The 24004-nt window shown below is 41.7% G+C and overlaps 1 protein-coding gene across 1 annotated transcript in view; it reads right to left on the minus strand.

The window, feature by feature from the left end:
* The window catches only part of cacna1g (calcium channel, voltage-dependent, T type, alpha 1G subunit), a 204116-nt gene that overhangs the window by 118317 nt on the left and 61795 nt on the right, over positions 1-24004 (minus strand). Inside the window, exons 4-8 of the mRNA XM_008293527.1 lie at positions 17815-17974; positions 13874-14168; positions 13173-13265; positions 12145-13042; positions 10981-11381 (exon numbers count right to left, since the gene is read on the minus strand). Of these exons, the coding sequence (XP_008291749.1) occupies positions 10981-11381; positions 12145-13042; positions 13173-13265; positions 13874-14168; positions 17815-17974 (1847 nt within the window). The remainder of the gene's footprint in view (positions 1-10980; positions 11382-12144; positions 13043-13172; positions 13266-13873; positions 14169-17814; positions 17975-24004) is intronic.

Below are 24004 nucleotides of genomic sequence, written 5' to 3' on the forward strand. Positions count from 1 at the left end.
ACTATTGTTGAAGTCTTTACAGTGCTGAACCTGATTCTACTTTTCCAGTTCAGTGTCAGCGTTCTTTGAATTCGGAGTGATAAAGAGAGAGACAAGTGGCAACCCTAACAACTAACAACACTCAAACCCAAAAGACTCTTTCTGGTGAAAATCAATACACTTTCAACATGCCCATATGGTGTTTTCTATACGCTAGAAGACACATCATGAGTTTCCACACTGAAACTGCAGTGAACTGATGAAAGTCTAAAAAACACAGATTCAGACTTCCAGGGTTTCACATGGAAAAACCCTAAAGAAGAAATCCAGTCAACTAGCAGGGTGGGACTTTCTGTATCAATATCTGTCTTCAGAATCAGTTTCCTGATCAAACACATATGGCTGAATTACTCCAATAATACAAATTAACATGGTTTAATGTAAGATAGTTTTACAGTGTTTGAGCAGAGTTGTAGATGAGCTGGTGTGCTCAAGCTGTAGAAGGGTGGGTAATGATTGAGGGGGCTTCACAGATTTGCATATTGTAGAGGAAGAAACAGTGTAGAGTTACATCTAAGCAATATCCAGGGATTATTTTGTTGGTAAAAACTTCTAAATATGTAACTTTCACACTGAGACACGTTTTTATGGGTTTAATCGATGTGTCTTTTTTTTTTCTTTTTTTTTTTTTTTTTAACTCTGTCTTAAAACAATAGACAGAAGTCACTAACCTCCATCCCACCAACACAATCACTTCTATGCTGTTTCTAACCTCACTCATGTATTGGTTCCATGGGGAAATTTTCAAGTTTTCTGTTTCAGTTTTTTGAAAAGACTGAGTTTTTGCTTTCAGTTTGTCATCCCCATTAGCCTCAGCTGCTACTCTAAACTTCATGTTTTCTATTACATACTTGACATTTGTGCTAATTACTAAATATTAAACAAAAAATGGCAAACTGCGATTGATATTATGAATGGCAAACAGCTGCGAGTTTTTATGAGCATGTTGGCTTGCTGACATATTCCCGCTGACTCTTGTTAAACTGAAGAGGGCAGAACTTATACCGGTGTCATACTTTCAAACATCTGCAAGTAGGTGAGAGTCCACGAGGGTCCGCTAGGGTCTGCGTGATTTCATAGTCTGACCATATGGACGTCTACATGAACATGGCACTGTGACTGCCCTGCAAAAGCAGCAATGCGCATTCTCAATGGTAGGGTGTATATGCAGAACTGGTAGATAGGACCGAATGTATGGAACAGAGAACAAACAGACTAGAAAGTAGCGTAACAGCAATGCATCTCTGGTGTTCGCAGCTGCTCGTCTGCAAGAGAGTTTAACCAAGGTTTCAAGAAGAAAACCCACATCTACCACTGATGCGTCTAATGGAAACATCTATATGTTGGTTCTGCAGTGTGTGTTGCAAATCCCTGATGCAGCTTTCTTTGATGGTTTCGGGCTCCTAAGTGCAAGTCCATTGTTCAATGTCACTTTTTAAGTTTTGTTTCAAAGTGGACAACTTTTGCCGAAAGTAACAATGCAAAGCAAAACCGTGTGCACATTTTTTCCCCCATTTCAAACAAAGGTTTGAAGCCTTAACTTACAAACTGCAGTGTTTTAGCATCAAATATCTTCCCTCTCAGTGAGTGTAGCTGTATATATCGCACCAGCCCCAAGCTCTTGAGCCTGAAATATGGCATACTTAAAGTAAAGCTTTCCTTCTTATACTTAACAAGATCAAACATACGTGTACGCACTATGCAAGCAGCAACATGCATCACCATTTCCTAGCACTCACAAGCTCAAAGAACAAGTCCATGTGCTTACTTTTCCAGGGGAATAGCTTTCAAGGTTAATACAGTCAAAGTGTTGCCAGTGGGAAATGTAGACCAAGTGCCCCAAAAGTGACTTCAGATCACTTTGTGCTCATGTAATAGCTACACGCTGAATCAATATTCATGTCTGTGCTAAAAAGCTTCCACCAGAACAGCAACACCGATTTCCACAACAGGAATCGTGCATTTTACCCCACCTTTCCCTCGATGCCTCTGTCTTTTCTATGCCTCTTTGCTTCTCCTCAAACTATGTTGGCACGAGCACCATTCATCAAGGGAGGAGACAGACTTGACAGGAGAGCTGAGGAAAAAGGATGTAAGCAATGGAGTGACAGGCCATCTCTGTGGCCATAAAGACTGGGGGAAGCTTCCTATGTAAAGCGAGAGAAAGGTTGACCTTCCCAAGTAAATAGACTATGGTCTGTGTCACATAGTTGGCAGACACACAACTATTCCATCAGCTCCACCATAAATGGTAACGCTCTTAAACTGCACGGGGAGATAAAACAGACACCCTCTCCTTACTCGTCCAACTCCACTCTTCCACCCATCACCCCCTTCTATCCCTTCACCTCCAAGTCGTCACACTCCCCTTATCCCTATCCAACACTCTAGTTAATCATCTTTTTATCCCCCCATCTCTGCGTCGCGCACACATTTGTGTTTGCTGAACTGGCCTGGTCTGCTGAGAGACCGTGTGCACCGTTTTGTTTGTGTGCCTATATTAGTGAGTGTGCGTTTAAGAGATAGGAAGCAGACGAGGGGTTCTGTTATGTGTCATGGACAAAGAAGGTTGAGGAACTGTAGCTCTATACACTGATGGGCTGCAGGGTAACAACGTGTCTGTGTTTGCCGGACACGTGCGTGGATGTACAGTATCTATTGTGGTCCATCTACTCAAGAGGCCACCCTGGTTTATATTTCGGAGGTCAGGTCACAGTGATACATAGTGCACATGTATGTGAGTGTATCTGACTCCACTACAGACTCCAATCAACAGTGCCAGACCCGCAAGTCTTGAGCTAAACAGTCAATACTCATTATTCTCAGAGCAGAGCTCACGTGCCACAGCCATCAGCAACGTATCTCGTCTTTTAATGAGAAAATATTCTGTAGAGAGATTAAAAATTAAGATGGACCTTCATTTAATTTTCACAGAAGTATGTCATACACATTTCTGGCAGCTGTTCCTTGAAGCAAGATGCCAACAGAAAAGGTGAGGAGCAAGAAGACTGGCTACTCATTCAAACATGCGGATTTTAAAAATACGCAAAAGAACGTGCACCCACAAAGCATTACAGTGAAAAACTCATACACATAACTAGATAACTGGATAATTGACTTAATTTTAGAGCAGAAACTTAACTCTGAATATGCCTGCAATAACTGATTAAATAATTAATTAAGTATGTGGGTACATAACTTAACTTTAAATCCATCTACAGTAAATGATTAATTAATTATGTGGGTACATAACTTAACTCTAAATTTATCTATACTAACTGATTATTTATTAACTGTCAGTACTTATCATATCTTGACTTAACATTCAATTAATTTGCAATACCTGATTAATAACTGTGGTTACTTAAGTTAAGTTAAATTAAGTTAAGCTAAGTTAAGTCAAGTCAAGTTAAATAAAGTTAAGATAACTTCACTTCACTTCACTTAACTCTTAATTAAACTTATTCCATCTGCAATAACTGATTATTTAATAACTGTGTGGGTCCTTTATATTTAAATCACCTGCAATAACCGACTATTTACTAACTCTATGCATATTTAACTTGACTTCTGTGAACTCAAATTAAACTAAATTAACTCTGAAATTTTTGGCTAGCTTGTGGCTAATATGGCCATATAATCAGTTTTTAAGTTGATTTACTGCACATTTAGTCTTCATTTGGAGTTAAGTCAAGTATATTGCCATGTGAACTGTATGGGATTATATGTGTGTTGTGTGTGCTGGACTCTCTCTGGTCTCTTTTCCTGTGCCTGGTGGCTCAGCGGTTTAGGCTCAGGGTTACTGATTAGAGAGTTCCAGTCCCAGTACTGCCAAGTTGCCACTGCTCTTCCTTTAACCTTATCTTCTGCAGGGGTGCAGTAATGTGGCTGACCCTGTGCTCTGACTCCAGCTTCCCAACAAGCCGAGAAATGCAACTACATGTCGCTGCACTCACACTGTGCAATGACAGTAAAGTAAATCTTTTTTTCACATGTAATCCCGTGGGTTTCACATGGGTATGAGTCTGGATTTCACATGGGAATACACATTGGTTTCACATGCAATCCCATAGGTTCCACATGGGAATATACATGAGTTTCACACACTTGCACCATGAAAGTGCTCCAAAACCACATATTTCCCATGTGAAAAGTACTTGCTTCACATGTGTTCCACCTATTTAAATTTTAACATGTTTTCACACATTAAATTCCATATGTGCAAAATCACACACATTCATGTTATTTATGTCATTTTTCTGTAAGGGCTTGTGCCTACCAGTTGCTAGTCACTAACAAACTGCAGCACAGTGTGGGTTTTCCACTGCTATTGATCCCCTTCACAATAAACAGTCGGTATTGCTTAGTGCAGTTTTACCCAAACTTACTCAGATGATTAATAAATACTTAAGAGGGGTAGATCAACTGAGAGACGTCTAAATGTTACAAATGAAGTCAGCAATAAAATACTTTCTTCAAAGGGAAGTTCGTGACTAAACGAATAAGCAACTCTGGTGAGAAAAATAGAAACAGCAATCACTGGGACAGTGAAACTTAAAGTGAAATCCACACACATGCAAACAAACACAGCTGCAAATTGACAGCATATTCTGTTCTATCAAATAGATCTGTCCTGGTCTTAATCACCGTAATTTGTTTTTGATAAGCACATTATATGTAATTTTTTCCAGCAGAGACATTCATTGGCCTTTACAAATAGGCCGTGCTTCTGGTTTGATTCAATTTTGCACATGTGTGACAGTCATGTTCCGCATGTTTCTCTCGCCATCAATTATTCATCAGGTCGGCTGTTTTATCTTCATAAATTCTCCTTAAGACACAGTCAGAAGTCTGCAACCTTTTCTTGCGGCTGAATGATGCATAATAGCAGATCCATTATGTGTGTGTTTGTCTCTGTGTGTATCATCCATTTGCAGAACAGGAGGGGGGAACTGGAAAACAGGTCAACGTGATCGATAAGCTGTCACACTCAACTTGGCTGAAACACTATTTCTTAAAGGTACAGTTTTCCCCGTGCGCAAACTTCGACTTACATTCAGCAGATGATACATGGGAGGTTTTATCTGCCTGAGAGGTGCATGGATCTTAGGTTATGGCAATAATTATGACATCTATGATACATCCACTTTGCCTGAGGCACAAGACAGACAAACAATGAATGACAAATGAACAACAAAACACTGGATAGTTTATAACCTATTTTAGACCATTTCTGTAGTGGGAACACGGTACGTCGATTTATGTGAATGTTATTTTGACATTCCCAAGCACCTAAAAGCATTACTGCAGACAAAACATAACCTTTCATTGAATCCCCCAGCAGGACAACTCAACCTGTCACACTGCAAAAACTGCTTGGGAACAGCTAGAGGAACACAAAAAAGAGCCCAGGGCGTCCAAAACTCTCCAGATTTCAATCTGACTGTATGAGATGGAAGGACCTCAAGTATCTGTTGCCAGCTTCCTGGTACCAGACGAGACACAGCACCACCAGAGGTCCATGGGTGGGTCGGAGGTGGTTTAATGTTGTGGCTGATAGGGGGTATCTCAAAAAAGAACACAGTGTAAAAGGCTACACTGACACAGCCTTGGTTATGATGCCATATTTATACGTAATGTGAATATGAGACAAACAGAATGCTTAAGCAAACTGTTAATGGCCGCCAGTATGTTTGTTGGGGTGCTATTCTTCCAGCTATTACAGACCCTAAAGAATGACTCCAATTTCTTTCAACTTGGAGAATGTCCAATTAATGTTGCTATTGTGGTTCAGGTTAATTTTGAACCTTTGTATTGGAGATTTGAGGAAACCAGGAGCTACACAACACAACGTACATGAGGGTGAGCTTCCTGCAGCTTTGAAAAAAAAATACAGAAATGATCTAACTGTTTTTGAGTCTGGGTGAAAGTAAACACAGACATTAAGCGCCTGGGTGTCTGGGACAGCCAACTGCACTCAGGATCATCATCTAGGACCTAATCTCCCTGCATATTCATCTACATGTGATGGTTAGTTAGCAGTTAGGCAGCAGTAAACAAGATGTAAAACACATAAAATGACCTTATACTTGCTGTAAAAGATGACCGTTTAGTCCTTTTCTTCCTGTTTTCTACACAGGTTTTGGGGATGTGAAGAAGCATTTCCGGAATCTCAATGTTTATTAATGTTGCAAACTTCTGTGTTTACATTCTATCAGACTTGAAAACAAATGTTTCAAATGATTCATGTAAAAAAAAATCACGTGTTTTCAAAAAGCTGCAAAGAGCTTGTGCTTTGCGCCCCCTAATATTCACTGTTTTCATTTCCCCAAGCCTCTGCAATGGAAGTGGACAGTGCAGGTTGGCACACAGCCACAGTTCTGGGCCACAGTAATAGAAAATACACAACATTGAAACAAGCCAGAATCAAGCATAAATTCTATATGTTGCACTGTATTTATATAGGAGTGTTTGGCAGACAGCAAATGTCAGCACAGCAGGACACATTCCCACTTCTAGTGTAAACAGGAAGATATATGATAGAACAGCCCTGCGAGGCTACGCTGGTGTTGGAGCTGCAGTAGCTGAGTCAGCAGTCAAGGGATAAGTCAATCTTAAGTACATTAAAAATGTGGGAAATGACTTAAAATCTTCATCCATAACTCTTTATTTAAGTTCAAAATCGCCACTATGCAATTTTAGAGTCCTACAGCTCAATATGCTGACACTGATGTTAATTTCAATTAGATTTTTTTTTTTGCAAGTGAGACCACTAAATCCATCTTTACAAAAGTAAGCACTTGCGTAGGAGTTTGAGAGCTTTCAGGTCCACCTTTGGCCAATCGCCTCTTGCTCATTGCAGCTGTGTGAGCTGGCAAATACACTGCAGCTAGGGATGCACATTTCCAACAGCTTATTTAACCAATAGTCAGCTGTGGTACCAATCAATATCTGATTAACAGTGAAAATTTACATATTTCCATGTGTTGATAAAGCCACAGATTTCTAAACTAGCCAGTTGGTTATAAAGAAACCTATGAGCTCTGGTCAGAATCCATTAACCATCACAAAAGTCTTGTCATGGTGACCAGTTGGTAGCTAAAACCCCACAATGCTCTCTGCTTGTCAACACAAACCACCCATAGTCCGAATAACCACCTACACGAGCTGCAGAGAGAGGCTCCACCTGGTGGTGCAACTACAGCACATGTACCATACAGTTGTCATTTGCCTTATTAGTTATTTCTATTTTCAACTGATTGAATGGCTGTAAATTAGTCCAAATTTCTTCTTCTTCCAACTTTGTCACCAACTTTAAAAGTCACTAAGTTCATGCATGATGCAACAGTTTTCAACACATTTCATGCTCTCACATTTAAATCAAATACTGGAGATTAATTAACATAATATGTGTTTGTCAAAGAAATCTATTTCTACTTGTAGCAAATTACAGATCAAGCTGACCTGAAGACTGAAAAAAGATGCACAAGTTGAAGATGCATCTTGCAGTTTGAACAACCCACCAACAATTTACCAATTAGGGTAATCTATACTTTGCCTTGGAAGACAAATAATTTAATTGTGTCCACACTATGACAAATGCATAAATGCTTGAAATAACTTTGGAACGCTACATCATCTCAGTCCAAGTTTCAGCTGACAAACTATTTAATTAAAGCTGTGTAATACTGAATACAGTCAGTGAAAATACCAAACACTTTCTACCCTTGAAAGTGCTTTTACAGTAAAAGTGGCCATCACATGGGATACGCTAAACTCCAGCAGAGAAGTTGGATGAAGGATGTATGGAAACTGAAGCCCAGACTCATCTCCATGTGGAGTTACAGAGACATCAGAAGCTTTTTGATCCTTGTTTCTATTGGATGTCGATGGGTTTACAATCAATGAAGTGTCTCACTAAAGTTTTGCACAGCCTGTCTGGAGACTGGAGGGATCCATGTTACCCTAACTCGGAAAGACCACTCAAGAAATGAGAGAAAAACTTGAAGAGGGAGGAAATTAGGAGAAGAGGGAATTGAGGCAAAAAAAGGATTTGTGAAGAACTAAAAGACGTAAAGGTGAACAAAAAGGAGCAAGTAGTGGTGGAGGAAGAAAAGCAGGAAACAAGGGAGGAGGAAAAGAGGAAGATGAAGCAGAACTGAGAAAAAAAAAAACTGAGCAGGAACACAAGGGGAGAAGTCAGGGGGAAAAAAAAGGATGGCAGAAAGGTGGAGACTTAGAAGGCTATAAAACTTTCTCTCTGTGTGTGGAGAGAGAGAGTGTGTGTGTTTGTGTTCTGAGGATGTTTGGCATCTGGATGTGTTTATAGGCACTGGGTCAGGGACCGAAAGTAACCCCGAAAAGCCTGGCTAGGCTTCAATCTCCTACTACACACCTACACACACAAACAAACACGAGGCTTGTGTCACTTACTTTACTTGTGTTATATAACTTTACACCAAATCGCATATGCCAAAAACACAACCCAACACAATAGCCTCAAACACATACCTCAAAGCTGAAACCTGCACTTGGCAAACAGTTTTATGCTCTTTGTAAAAAAAAAACTACCACGAGAACATCAGAAGAGAACACTGCATGGTGAAAACACATTTTTAATAACAGCACAAGTCGAATGTAAGTTGTGATCACTGGAGAGAATTCAACATGCATGTGATTTGAATGGTTTAGAGATAACTATAGCAAAGGGGCATTTAAGGATTCTCAGCCGAAGACTACGGTGGACTCAGGATGCAAATCACAGGAACTTTACGTTCTCATGTGATGTCCAGGAACCTTCCCGAAGGTAAAAGTTCCTCCAGTGCATTGCTACTACACAGGCCAAAGCTCCCAGAACACTGCAAATTCCAGATGTATCAAAAGGTCTTAAATCTTCCGAATGTCATTCTCTGAAAAAAATGGACTAAAAAGCCTGGACTTCATCAACAGCCCATCGTGCATAAAATCTCTCGGGTGGCTCCTTGGAGCAGGTCTTGTGCTTGAAATCAGTGTTTACTTTTTCTATGACCGTGATCTTTCTTTAAACTTAACCAAGTGCTTTCAATTGCTTAAACACAACAGTGCAAACATTCATCACACTTTGGCTGCCTGGCGAAGGTACCGAAGGAATTACAAATGACATTGAACAGTACGCAGATACCCTTGACTTATACATTTCCTCCCTGGCTGCTTTATATTTTCCACAAAACATACGTTTAGTGCAAATATGTTAAATAGGAGCGTGGTTTTAAGTTGACAGGGCTGCCACTGTGACTACACCAATCCATCAGATTGCTATTGGCAGCGAGAAATGTGTGTTGTTTTTTTTCTTTTTCCATTCATTGATGCATTCATTCCTTCAGTCTGCTTGTTGTGTTCCCATGACTTAGGATATGTTCCAATCCCTACACTATCATACCATTCACTATGCCAAAAAAAGATTCAGTATGTCCTAATATATACTATGTCAGACACAGTATGCCAAAAATAGCAGGATGTTCTGCTACATCCGGTCTTATTTTGCAGTATGTAAGCCAGCATGCTTCTCTGACCAGCAGTCCTCTTTACAGCAGAAGATGTGTCACATATATGACACATCAAAGTGTCTTGGTATAACAAGCTGGTCCCACAGAGAGAGAACGAAGAATATGACTTTGCACTAAAGACTGCAACGTGACATGTTTTACACCTGAATCTAATCCAGTAATCTGGATTCCAGCTCTCTGCCTCCCTGTGCCTGCCTAGTTTTTTTTCTACCCTGAACCATCTCACTGCAAGTAAAGCTCACCTTTGAGCGCACTAATCTTAGCTCTGATGTTAATCGCGCATCAGCCGTGACATGAGAGATCCATATATTTTGTAGCTTAGAGCTACATTCATCCCGTCATAGCAGATTGCAGAAGTCAGTTTCCACACAGTGAGGTTACCGAGTGTGAAAGTGGGAAGAAGAGAATATTAATATCAGCTCTATACTGGCAAGTAGATGTTGGTATTATGAGAACAAAGTTAGATTAGTATGCACGCTAAAACATTACAACCATATCTTGGATCTACCTTATTCTTATTCAACTGTTTCCCTAAATACATCACATGAGGTGCGTTTCTGCATACTTAATAGGATTTTAATATGCTAATTAGCAGGGTGGAGCTGGCAGACTTGATGACAGACGTGCTGAGATTAAAGAAAGCGATGCTGCCGCAGGAAGAGGAGGAGATAGGTGACCATTCCACATGTTCAGCACCTTTTTTTTTTTTCCTTTGAAACAGACTGCATTCACACCTGGCTCACATCTGACCACATTGAGTGTCAGACCATGTCCAGATGTGGTCTTCTCATCATGCTGCGTGCATTTACACCTTGCATTAACATGCGCTTTTCCTCGTCCAGATAAGTAATCATGATGCAGATTGCATGTTAATATCAGGTGTAAATTGGGTCAAAGAGAAGGAGGCAGGGGGATAACAAACTGCAGATTGAGAGTGAAAGAGCAAGAAAATATCTGTCAGATGGTGCCGGGCCTTCCCCACTCGTTAAGTCACCCCTGTTACTCTCTCTCACTCTCTTCTTTCTGTCTTTTGCTCTGTCTCTCATACTCTGTCTGTCTTTCCGCTTTCTCTCTCTCACATGGCTGTAATTATGCTTGTGTAAACAAATGAGACCAAAGAGAGACATCAGGAATTCCAGTTGGGCCTGTGGGAGCAGTGTTGCTTTCACAATCACACACAATGACACACACATCCACCGAGGATCCATAAGTTAAACGAACACCCTCCTACTATCTTTCATTATGTCTCATCTGCCTGCCCGTTATGCTTCAGTGTATAGTCCCAATGTGAACTCTATGCAATCGCTCAGCTTCGCTACTTCATTGGCGCACCATCCAGAAGCAACTCACCAGACTCGCACTTCTGCTAATAGGACATTAGCACATACACACTAACCTGCTCATGGTACTCGATCCCCATGCTCAGTGTATTAATCAGAATGGCGATCATAATCCCTCGACCAAAGTACTTGCTGTCCACAATCTTCCTGAATGTGTCGCACACCAGCCTCCAGAAGTGAACCACCTTGGCCGCCGTTTTCCCCAGCCTTCGGTGCTTCTTCCTGGGTTGCCGACTGTCTCTCCTGTCCCTGTGGTGGAGGTCCTGCGTGAATTCGTAAACCCCGTCGCTATCTGAGTCACCAGGCGTCTCGTTGCCCTCTGTGCCACCCTCCGATTCGTTGGCCAGGGCCTTGGCGCAGTAAGGGCAGCTCTCGGGGTCTAATGTCAGGGCGGCTGTGTCCATGGCGCTGCTTGTGGTGCTGAGGTCACGAGCCGACAGCTGGCAGGAGAGCTGAGCTGTATTCGAGGAAGAAAGGTCAGATGGAGAGGCTGAGACAAAGAATAGGGTACTGCAGTGAAATCAATGTGATTGTGATAAATTACAGAAATAAGGTGGTTTGGACAAATTGTCAAATCCAATGACAGAAATCTGTTGTGAATAACAACATTTTCAGACAGTTGCGTGTGTGTCAGAGGGAGTGTGTTTGATGGTGATGGGCAGTGTGTGCTGTATGAGTAATGTCTTGTCTCTACAGGCTGTGCTGTGGCCTGTCTGGCTGAAAGCCAACTTTTCCACGATCTGTATAACCTTAACAGACCTGGCCTGACTTTTGCTGAGCCCGATGTCTTTTAGAAACTTGGCCGGGAGAAAACGAAGCTGGCTGCGCGCTCGGACATGAGGGATTAACATTTATTGACCGTAATTAGCACTCTTTCTGTCTGTCACAAAAAAATCCCTCTCTGGACAATGTTACAGCTTGAGGCTTAGTCACAACAAATTGATACCACACTGCGCCAAATAGGTGATTGCAGAAAAAGAACACTTCCCATGCTGTGTCACTTAATTTGCTTGAACACTCATGTGGAAATTAAACACTGATTGTGAATAAATGAGATATTCTTGTTATTTTCCATTTCCAGGTTTTTACTAAACCCAGAAATGCAAACCATATACCACAGCTAACACAGAGGGCCAGTAAATAATGAAGCCAATCAAGCTCTCCCTGATTTTTATCAGAATATGTGTGACGTCACCCCTGTATGTTTGTTGTGTGTCTACCTGTTGGATTGTATGTGTCCACCACAGTCGATGGCCGTCTCTCCAAGGGCATGGGTGGGATATTGAGGTTGAAGCTGATATTCGTCAGGGTGCTGGCAGCAGCGCTTCCTCGTCTAGACTCTGCCAGGGCTCGAGCCTGGAGGGTGGGGTAGTTCTTGGGTCCCGGAGCAGCAAAGGGCACAGAGTTCCTCTTCATGGCCCTGGACAAGGGAACCGGAGCCAGGGAGAAGGAGCCTGGAGTTGTTCCCGCATTGGTGGATGGAGGAATACAGCGAAGAGCTTCTATGTTGTACACACTGCAAACTGAAGACGAATCGGTAGGATTGTACAAAGTGGCAAGGTTTGTATCAGATGTTGCTGCTGTTACTGAGGAGGGCGGCGCCAAAGCAAGATGCCCGCTGCCGGTAGTTGGTATAAGAGCCCCTCCGTTGTTGCTAAGAGCCCCTGCCTCCACATCCCTACTCTCCAGACCTCTGAAGCTCCCACCCCTCACGCTACCATTCCCTAGATGGTAGTGTTGGTGGTGGTGGTGGTGATGGTGCACCATGTGGTGAACTGTCACAGATCCCTGCCTGGAGGACTTCCTCCTCCTCCTCTGGCTCTGGCTGCGTTGTGGCTCCGTGGCTGGGGGCGAGGCGGCAATGTTGAGGCCGGCACGACGAGCCAAGAACCTGCAGATATGAGCCACTTGCTTGGCACCTTTACGGATGATGTGGACCAAGTACTTGAGCAGCTCGTCATAGCAGGAGCCCGGCTCGGACAGGGACGCCAGAGTGCTGGCGTTGGACATGAAGCGCACCCGTTGTTCCTTCATCAGCTGGCTCACCCTTTGCTTGGTCTCTGAGAACTGCGTGGCGATGACCACCAGGCACAGGTTGATCATGAAGAACGAGCCGATCTAAGGGTGGAGAAAGGGTAGATGACATTGTTATTCACACATTCTCAGTGGATACACCCGTCCCCCAGTTGACCCACTTGCTCAATCATCAGCAGCCACACAGCTGGTGGCACCATGAAGTGGCACTTACAATGATGAGGAGGATAAAGTAGATGAAGCTGTAGAAGGAGTGAGCATCCATCACAAAGTACATGATGTCCACCCAGCCCTCCAGAGTAATCACCTGAAAAGGAACATGGGCAGTAAAGCACAGAAATAACCAGATCAGACAATAGAAACAGGAAAGAAACCAAACAGAGAGTAGAATTAAAAATAGGAATTGAAAGAGACCATATTTCACAGTCCAGACTGTTCCAAATCGGAGACTCGGCAAAAGACTAATCCCCAACATTTCTCTTGCGTGCTTCACCCCACACAGGCAAACCGGAGCAGAAGCCAGACTTATGGGAGGACTCATCTCCAATCTGGCTTTCGTCCTCTAAAATAACCCCCCTCAGTTAGACGGCGATGAATGAACACTCCAACAAAAGCCTTTTCAGAGGATGTAGAGATAGCAAACAAATGGCGTGGAAAAATGAGCCTGCAGTCTGGTGGTGTGGCTGTGGTGACCTGCTAATCCCTGTAAGCCCTGTTTCTGTGATACACCGGCCACTGGGGCAATTAGGCTCCCTTTATCTTTCTTCTTCTCTTTTTGTATTACAGGATTGCGCATCAGCCAAACCGTACTGTATACTTGCCACTGAAAAAGCTGCTAATTTAATCTGGTCTTTTAAAATCCGTCTGCTTTTCCAGTCCAGCTGTTCAGCTCAAAGCCACTACCAGCCGGCCTACCTGAAAGATGGCAATCCAGGCGTAACAGATGTTGTCAAAGTTGATGGCTCCCTTGAAGGGGTTGACGAGACCAGCGGAACAGTTGGTGTAGTACTGGTTCCAGTTGACACAGGTGGTGTTGTCCGTGCTGTTGTAGGAGTACATGTCCAGGTTGCACTGCACGCCCCCCTCCTCGTACAGCTTGGGAACCGAACCGCAGTCCCTCATGCCGTTCTCTCGGGGCTGAGAGCAGATGAAGGGGCTCTCGTCGTCATTTTCAGTTTGGTAGTATTTTCCTAGCTCTACGGAAAGAGGGCTTGAGGGAGAGGAAAGAGGCGACATAGTAGGGAGTCACTGGTTAGTATGGATATTTACACCAAACTCTGCTCTGGAAATTGACACAGTTAAAACAAGAGAACTGGCAGTGGGACTGTCATGGATTCTGGATTATTACTGGTTCCTGTAACAACTGCTGTAGGACCCACTTTTTTCTCCAATTAAAACCCATTTACATGCCATACAAAGTCAATCACAGACTTCCCTTAAGATTAGATGTAACTGAAAGGTGGCCTCTGTGGCCACAGTTTGCAAATACAGAAAGATTTTGAGTCACTCCCAGAGATTGTCTTCATTAGTTAGCTGTCACCATTAGGCAACTATGATACTTAAAATATGATACTGTAAATAATCCAGAACCAGCAACTGTCTGGTTTATACTCCAACACAAGAACAACATACAGCACAGTTATTGTTTCCACCTTCCCACACTTGTATTTTTATTGTAACTCATTTGCTGAAAAGGGGGTAAACCACACAATACACAACAATATACATGTTTACATCACAATAATATCATTATTGTGAATTTATTTGGCCACAATGATCATGTCGTGAAATTCTGATATCACAAAAGCCCTATTTTAAATGTAATGTCCAACGCCAGTCTGTAAACTGACTCAGTAGTCACTGAAAGGATTATATATGTCAAGTTTGCAAACATTAGATACCATAAAGTGCTAGACAGAAGAGCAAGTAGCAAAACTACTGAATGTACTGGAATGAGAAAGAATGCCTTCTCTTGCTTTTAAATTCAGCTTTGTCTGGGGTACACCTCAAGCAGGTCACTTTAAGACATGCTTAACCACAAAAACCACAAAAAAAGAGATACCCACAGAGTAGACGCTTACAAACAAAAAAAAAACAGGCATACAAAATGTGTGAAACAACAAATAATGACTAATAATTCATTTATAAAATCTATCAACAATGTAGGAAATGGAGTAGCTACATGTTGCAAAACCACAAAGATATTTGAGTTTAAAATGTGACCTTCGTGTTGGTTCCTCCAAGAAATAAAGACAGAGATAAGTCTCTCTTTCGGGAACCATCTTTTTCCAATATTATTTAACTGCGGCCTGCGTTTCAAGTTGACGCTGGTTAAACAACTGACCATTTTTATATGACTTAACGATTCTGCCTTTGGATTGTGGCATACACTGGGCAGAATTTTGAAGGGATTCGGAGGATCTCCTGAGGCCCCCAAAATCTGCAGGCTTTAATTCGATGCAAATAGAGTTGCAGCTGATTTCACTGATTAACACTCCTTCAAACAAATAGGAGGAACTAATCAGTGAAGCCAGCTGTAATTGTGTTGAAAAACCTTGGGCCAAAAACCTGGGAAGACCCCCGTGTCACGTATTTGCCTGTTGTAACACCTCTTGGCATGTCTCCTACTGAGCACTCTGCTGTCTGGAATAATTGGTGAGTGCCTGGTGATTGTCTAATATCTGGCTTGTCTGTCAACACACATTCAGCTGGTGGGGTTTTATTGTTTGCACGGGAGCGTCACGTATTTTGTGAGACCGAAGCATTTCCACTTCAGGACCACTTCACACACTCTTATTTATACATGTTAAAAGCTGTTTCACACTTTGGGATGATCTACAAGAGCACTTATTGTTCTGATGAGCTTAGTATATTACACGATTTGATTTATCACACCCCAACGTGGCATGTGGTTCCTACCGGGTGCTCTCCAATATTCTCAATCAGTCTAATAAAGGGTTACTGTCAGCTTGTTGCTAAGGCTCTAAAATATGTATCAGTGATATGAGTTGAAGACAAATGGGAGCAGGCGTTAAAAGAGATATGTTTATGACTTTGGACAAAGATAGGACCAGGCTTATATGCCATTTTTCTAATACAGTGATACAGGCCTTCCAGATACAAGAACAATATCTAAAAATTGACAACGACGACAAAAAAAAAATATGCCTGTACACCAAAGCCATTATGCATGAACCTAAATTACAGCTGTGAGGTGTCATAAATCCTATAGAGAGTAATGAAGCCAGGGTGACACAGGGAACATGAATAAGTCATGGGTGCCCATGTTCCATATACTACGGGCCACACGGGGGTCTTTCTCATTATTCCAGGGCCCGTCTCTCTCCCATTTGTCACTGTGATGAGACTATCATCGCTAACCTCACTGACTTTAGTACATGGCTTAGTTCAGTGTGTGGGGTCAAGGTTCGCCCTGTAGATTTACCTTGACCTTTGTAGATTGGTTTGCAATCTTATTTGGGTTTGTTACAGCTGTATTAAGACAATGATGAATAAATACATCCTGTCACCTTGTAAACATCTGAAGTAAGAATTAGATTAACATGGATTCTTGAGGGCTTGTTAAAGCATCAGTATTTCTTGAGGGCAGTTTTTGTGCACAGCCATTGTTGTGATTCAAGGACCATTTTAATTGATGCTTATTAAGGTTTCTCATTTTGTATATTTAGGAATTACTTCTATCACTTACAAAGAACATTAGAGGTGTAATGATTGGTATGCTTTTAATGGACAATCTTCCGTGCTGGCCATTATATCTTGACTGGCGTTATTTTCACTTCATAAGCCTCTCTGTGTGTTTGTTTATATCTCTGTGGGTCATGAACACCTACTGGCAGGTGTTCATATACCTGTCTGTTTGTAGACAGACTTTGTCAACACAGTAGGGTCTCAGCTGTGCAAGATGTAGTCACGAAACTTAACAGGTGTCTGGCTGAGCTTTTTTAAAAAAAGGCCAAGTTCGAAGACAGGTGTGATCCGAGTCCTAACTCAGTACTCAGGGGTCAGAATTGGGGGTGCAGTGAATCACAAAAACTGTCGCTGTGAAATACTTTTAACGTGCCCCGCTCGGGTGAACACAAAACTGCTTTGTGTCTCGTTGCTGAGACTCTGTATTGAGATTTAGGGAATTATTCCTCACCGAAGCAGAGGTATGTTTCTAGTGCCGTTTGTTTGTCTGCCTGTTTGTTTCTCTGTAAGCACGATTACACCGGACGGATTTCATGAAACTTTGCGAAAATAATATTGCGTGATAAGTGGTTGGCCTTGGTGGAGGACTGTGTTCTCCAAGTGCCCTTCTACTTACTTTAAGTCGGAATTTCATATTATCTCAAACTATGATGGTGAAAGTTTGCAATAAACCTGCGGTTGCTATGCATGCTGAACCAAGGAAACGTACGGATCACAGGTGTACTACTACAAATTTAGCAAAATAACATAAGTGTGAAAAACGAGGTGTATCTAGTGCATAAAAAGTTAAAATACAGAAAACACAGAATGAGACTTACTTATTAGCAAACAGAGTTGGAGCTCTGTGTATTGCTTGATATACTGTGCTGTTTTGATATGGAGTAGACATATAATGCTGTATAAAAGCAAATGCTTACGTAATCCACCTTCACTGTAACAGACTATTGTACTTAAATTTATGTGCTTGGCTACTTTCCACTGCTGTTTTCATGCTGGAAGTACAGCAGGTGACAGAGTGGGCAACACTTACCCTTACAAACAATGCCAATGATGTTCAGTTAGCACTAAAATGAACAGAATAAAAGCAGTGAAGTCTAAACAGTCAAAACAACACAAACACTGGAACAAACATGCAGCGTGGAACTCACAAGGAGAAGTTGTCTTCGACGAAGCAGCGGTTTCTGAGCAGGCCGGTCCACAACTGGACGCCAACGATGCCGAATATGAAGAAGACGAAGAAGCAGAGCAGCAGCACGTTACCCAGCATGGGCAGGGTGTCCAGCAGCAGGTTCACCAGGATACGCATACCTGAGAGACGACACAAGGACAAATCAAACGGCTGGACACTAGTGTCGCGTGGTGCATATCACTGTTTGTACAAGAGGGTCTGCAGCACATTTTTCACAGCTGACATAAGCATTTCATCGAACACAGGAGTCCATGTGAGTACTGATCCAAGCACCTCTCAATTTACAACCATTCACACTGCCTAGCACTGGTCTATTATAACACACTTACACGGACAAGTGCACAATTTAGTGTTTTGCTTGTTTGATCAAATTAGACACTTGCCTGCAGATGCTGTAGCGCTTTTTACAGTTCAATGAAAATGAAACAGTGATGATAAATGCTTGAAATAATAGCCTACTACACATCACCGTCTAGTAAATATAGCCGCTCTGTGTTTTATGTTTCATATTACTTAAACATGGCTTAATGAAGGACTGTCAAAACATGGTCTTTCATTGGAACAGATGAAGAGCAGTGCCGTGGGTTACTTGTAAACAATGTGGGGCCTGGCTCTTGACAAACACAAGTGATTCAGTATATCAATTTGTCAGGATGAAATTCCCTGCCAGTGAGAGTGTTTTTAGGAAATTCATATTAACAACTTGCTTCTAATGCAGTAGTCGCTGGAAGTATGGGACTTATTTTACATTTACCACTGTTATTGTTGATATATTGATATTTTGGGCAACTTATAAAGGGACTGTTGCTGACAGATAAAAGCACCTCCTTGTTTAGTGTCATTTCTTGATCTTAGTGGTATGTTAGGTGGGTTACTGCTAGGTCACTGCTGTCTAACCAGTATATGGCACATGATAATGATTTTGCTGGCTTCTGTTAGTGTGTCACACAAAAACATCTGTAAAAAACAACAACAACAACAAAAAAAAACAATAGAATCAATAGAATTTAATCTTACCAGTGGCCCCTCAACTATTCATCTGTGACATGTTTGGTTGGAAACTTAACTAAACCTAAGTTTAAGATTGTGATATTTTTAAATTAAATGACTTTATTCGACATATGTCTTGAAAACTGCCAAAAGCAAACTGTTCGCTCTGACCACATTTGCTAAAAACCTCAAAATGCTGGGTTCCATGGTACAAAACTGAAGTTCCAGAGTGACTTGCCCTAATTCATTTGACTTCAGCAGGGTTACTTTCTGTTTTGCAGTTATCAGAATGAATGATGATGTCCCTCAAGAGCCTATTGAAAGGTGGAGAGAGTCTCCACTGTCAATACGTATGGGAATCAAATGGAATGATAATGCCATTTAATGAGTGTTTAACGTCCAAAGTGGGTAAGACAACACACTCTAAAACCAGACTAGTGCACCACCATTGGTATGCACCATTGACAAAGCAGTGGCAATCACTTAGAATTGGCTCACAGCAGCACCATATTATGATCATCAGTGGGATACGTCAATAACAACTTTTATGCTTGTGTTGTGTGGTAAACCAAAAATCAACATGACATCCCACTGACAACTGGCAAACGCCACTAGAGCAATACTGACATACCTTCATCCACTATTTAATTTTGGTGCTGCTGCATACAGTGCTTCTGAGGCAGTGAGAGGCAAAAAAAAAAATGTTCCAATAGCAGCTCTGAGCCTGTCATTGTACCGTGGCTGTGTGCTTAGCAACATCCTCCCTTTGCATGAATACAGGTTAAAAATACATTTGGAGAAAACACAACAGTCCTGAGTCAAACGGAAGTCCAGAGATTTGTTAGCAGTCTGTGAGTGTCAGCAGGACTCCTACAGTTTGATCTAAATTAAAGCCACTGTTAAAGACCTGATTTTTTTCTCTATTTCTTTGCCTTTCATACAGTGCATCTCTGATTCTGTCTGCTCTGGATAGTGTTCCCTCAAGTTTCTGACAACACACACGCACTTCCTACCGCCTACACACTCCCTCTGCTAACTGGCTGTGTCCCTTTGCTTGTTGCAACTCAGATTTTAATGCTGTTTTCACAAATCTATCTATCTATCTATCTATCTATCTATCTATCTATCTATCTATCTTGACCTTGTTGCTTCTGTGTCTGCAGCAACCCAGTGAGCCACAACATCAATAATGAGGATCACTTTTCTGATCAGGGGTTTTCTGGGTAATTGGAGAGGCCGGGTCACCCCCTGTCAGAACACCAGCAGAGCTCATCTTCTGGGCCGACAGCCTCCGAGGACCGGGGGAGTCGGAGGGAAGGACGCTGTGTCAATGGCGAGAGCAACACAGAGTTTTTAGATGTTTGCCTGATCCCTTTGGAAGAACTCAAAAAAGGCATGGACATCTTTTTTTTTTTTTTTTTGTTAGAAAGCGTTTTAAATTGCAGTTTGATTAATGCATACTTGTGCAACTCGTGGACTGAATGGGTCTAGTGGGCACCAACCCAAAGAGTTCCAAAGCCAGAATCTCTGTTTGATACTTCTTAATGGAAACTTAAAGAGCTCAGTCAAACATTGGAATGTTCTAGTCATGTTTTCTTTTTAGCTCCAGGTTAGTTCATGCAGGATGTGTTCGTTTAATGAACCTGATCTAATAGCATTTTGGGGTAAAACCTCTGCTCTTGAAAACTGTAACCTAAAGTTTCTGCTGTTGAGATTCCATATTACTTTGTGTTGTATGTTATTGTACTAGTTGGTAATTCCACTCCAGAAAAAAATCTCTGAAGGCGAGTTAGATGGAAGTTCAGGTATGATTGTAGATAAACTCTATGGATGACCATGTCAATCAGTCAGTCCACAGCTTTGGTACAGACTGAAATAAACAAATCTGAATAACTGCAAAATGGATTTTAAGATTATTTTTTTGGGCATTTGTATTTATTAGTGAGGAGATAGAGAGAAAGGCATGCAGCAAATCGTGTCAGGCGACTGTGGTTCTTGCCCCATTTCATGGGTCGCCTGCTTGACCAGATGAGCTATCTGGATGTCCTTAATTTGTTGGTATTCAGCCAACACCACCAACATGCTGAAATTTGTGCTCGGCTATTAGAGAGATATCTAGAAGACCAACTGACTTCCCCATCAGCTTCTGCTGTGCTTTACACTTCACACGAAGATGCATGAAGTAGTACAAGTCCAAACTAAGATGGTGAGGCTGAAACGAACCCTGACCCAGGACATCTTTTTGTTATCTAGACAACAACCACAGTCACACTAAGCACTTACAGGATGGTGGATATCCACTTGTTAGGCCTACAGACGGTTTTCTGAACTTGGCTGTGAGTCAATTCTTGCAAAATTTCTCAGAAGTGGAACAAACTATTAATCCGAAACCTATATGTGGAGTTTGAAATTATAATGCAGGCTAAAAAATAACACACCTGCTGCAGTCAAAACAGGAAGAAAAGCTGCCAAAAAAGTCCCAATTACATGAATGTGTAAATTAACAGGTGTATCAAAATCAGTCCCATTATAAAAGTACAAGTAGATCAATAATATAATTACAATTATGAGTTCTGTTAAGTTAATGTGTTGCTTTAATGTAATCTCATGGCATCTAAGACAATTTTAGCCTCATTGCATAACGTACAATTGTCATGGGGGCAAGTTGAGAACAAATGTAAATGCATCATTGAAACCAAATCTTATGAGGTCAACATTTACAAGGCTTTTGTGCTGCATCGGTCTCTGTTTATATAGCTATACAATGGTCTAGAGAACAATAAAATTGCTTTGAAATTGTGTTCAGCCAGCAGGACAAAAAAAATAAAGCAAAGAAGACAGGAGTTCCCTCCCCTGAGTACCGTTTTCACTTAGATCTATGTTTGTCAGAGACAGAAAAGGATTTAGGCGGTCTGTAAAAGTCTACCGTCCCCTCTCTCTACCTGCACACTGAGCTCCATGGGATCTTACAGGAATTGAGGAATTGAGGAGTTGTTTCCCAAGAAATGATTGGTCAATAGACAGCGGTTTTATACACATTGTCTCCAACATAACTTGGTTAGGTGTGCAGCGTAAGTTACCATGGTGACGTACCCCTGTCATCACCAAGAGTTTGGCTTCAAGCTACCAAACTAAACCCAAATCCTGTCTCAGGCCAGGACTCTGGCAAGTGTTTGCATTTTTCACTATGAGCATGTGTATAACAGCTGCACAGAGCCACATGCATGACTATAGACTCGTAGTTAAAGAAAAACGTGCAAAGAATCAAATGCAAATTGTAAAAAACTATAAAAAGGCCTCGACCGATGCAGAGGGATGTTAGGTAAAAGGGCGGGCTTTGAGATGTCTGCGCCCAGGGATCGATTGCCTCATATTTCATCAGTTGTTCCTCCCTATAAAATAGTACACTGCTTTAATTAGTTTGCATAACAAGTAATAAAATGATGCACTGTTAGGTGAAGTACACAGTGATGTGACATTCGCCTCATCTCGGATCTGGTCTCGTGACACTTTATCTTGAATATAAAGAACTTTTCAACAACTTTAAAGTAAATTACAAAACAAAACAACTATTGAAAACGTAATTTAAAAAAAAAAAACAGAATTTTCAATTAACCTAGAAAATAGTTTGTTTGGGTTTTTAATGGTGGTTTAAATAAACAGATAGATAAATAATTTTAATCTAGATATAAGAAAAATGAAAAGAGAAGCATGTGATCATGTTTCTTTGTAGCAACTCCAATCCAAACAGCAGAGTTGTGGATCTGTTTATAAAAAAACGGGGGTATATTTTAAAGAATGATCCACAGCTGTGACACACTGTGGGGATATAGCGCACAGTCAGATGTTTTACTTGGGTTGTATTTATTGAAATCCACTTTGGTTTTGCAGTTGTTCCTTTAAATGAAGCGCAGGCACTTACAAGACACATTTATAATTCAATAAAAATTCCATCCGCATTCCAACACCTTTCATGTATACTGTGCCATCTGGGAGTGGCACAACAAACTGCATGAGGAACTTCTCATATTTTTAGCTTGACTTTTCTTTTTTTTTTTTTTTCATGTGGGTACACACTGAGACAGAGACATTTGTTTAGTTTTTTTTTTCCCCGTTTTGGCAGATGGGAAGAAAAAACAAGGAGGAGTTTATAGACTTGTTCAGATCTGGAGAACAAATGAGGCGAAGACAGTCAGGAGAGGCAGGAGAGGAGATGAAGGGAGGAGAGGAGCAAAGGTACTACTGAAGGACAGGAGGATGAGTGACAGCGAGGATAACATGCATGTTTGGATTGTGCCTTTCACACCGTCGTTCTCTCAAAGGAAAAGAAACCAAACTGGGGAGAGAAGTGACAGCAGCGAAAACACAGAAACTCTTGAATGACACCCCAAGACGCTTGAAAAATGCAGTTTTCAAGTCCTTTCAATTGATGTAATAGCTGCCAGATTATGTACTGGATGCAGCAGCAGCATAACCGTATACACAATCACAGCACGAGATGAGAGGCGAAGAGAAAATATCTCTCTGAAGCTCTCATCATTACAAGATGAAAATGTTATTAAAAGCTACGCTGCAGCGCCGTTTACAAGAGAAACACCCTGTCATGATTCAAGAGCAGCAATCCACTGCGGGGAGTTATCTAAAAATTAAAGCGTGAGTCACCGCCTGTGGCAATTTGCTGCTTCTGCCCTTTGGTAGGAGACACGCTTAACATCGCTGCCCTGAACTCACAAAGAGAGAGTCTTCTGCTGCATTCAGCTGCTGTCACAGAGGCGTGGAGGCTCCTACACTCTGACAGACCTGACTCGCTGCCTGCAACAGCAGATCTGTTTCCGGCTCTGGTCACACATGTTCTCACATTTAGGAAGCAGCTCCTTCATGTGATTGCCTTCACGGCGTAATGTGCTGAGAGGATGCTGCTTAGCTGTGTCGGTTACAGGGGCTGGGGTTAGGACCCTCACACTGACAGACGTCATACGCTGCGATTCAGAGCGCAGATACATCAGTAGTTTAATAGAATTTAATGCTGTAACTGAACTCCTCGCCCAGCTGCACCCATGCAAAGTGCAACAATTACGACACAAAGGGGAGCAGGGGTTGAATGTGACAGTCTGCTGAAAAAATGTTGTCACTGCTCGGACAAAAGTAGCAGCTTTAAC

The sequence above is a fragment of the Stegastes partitus genome, unplaced genomic scaffold, assembly GCF_000690725.1.
Source record: "Stegastes partitus isolate 25-593 unplaced genomic scaffold, Stegastes_partitus-1.0.2 Scaffold891, whole genome shotgun sequence".
Taxonomy (NCBI): Eukaryota; Metazoa; Chordata; class Actinopteri; family Pomacentridae; genus Stegastes; species Stegastes partitus.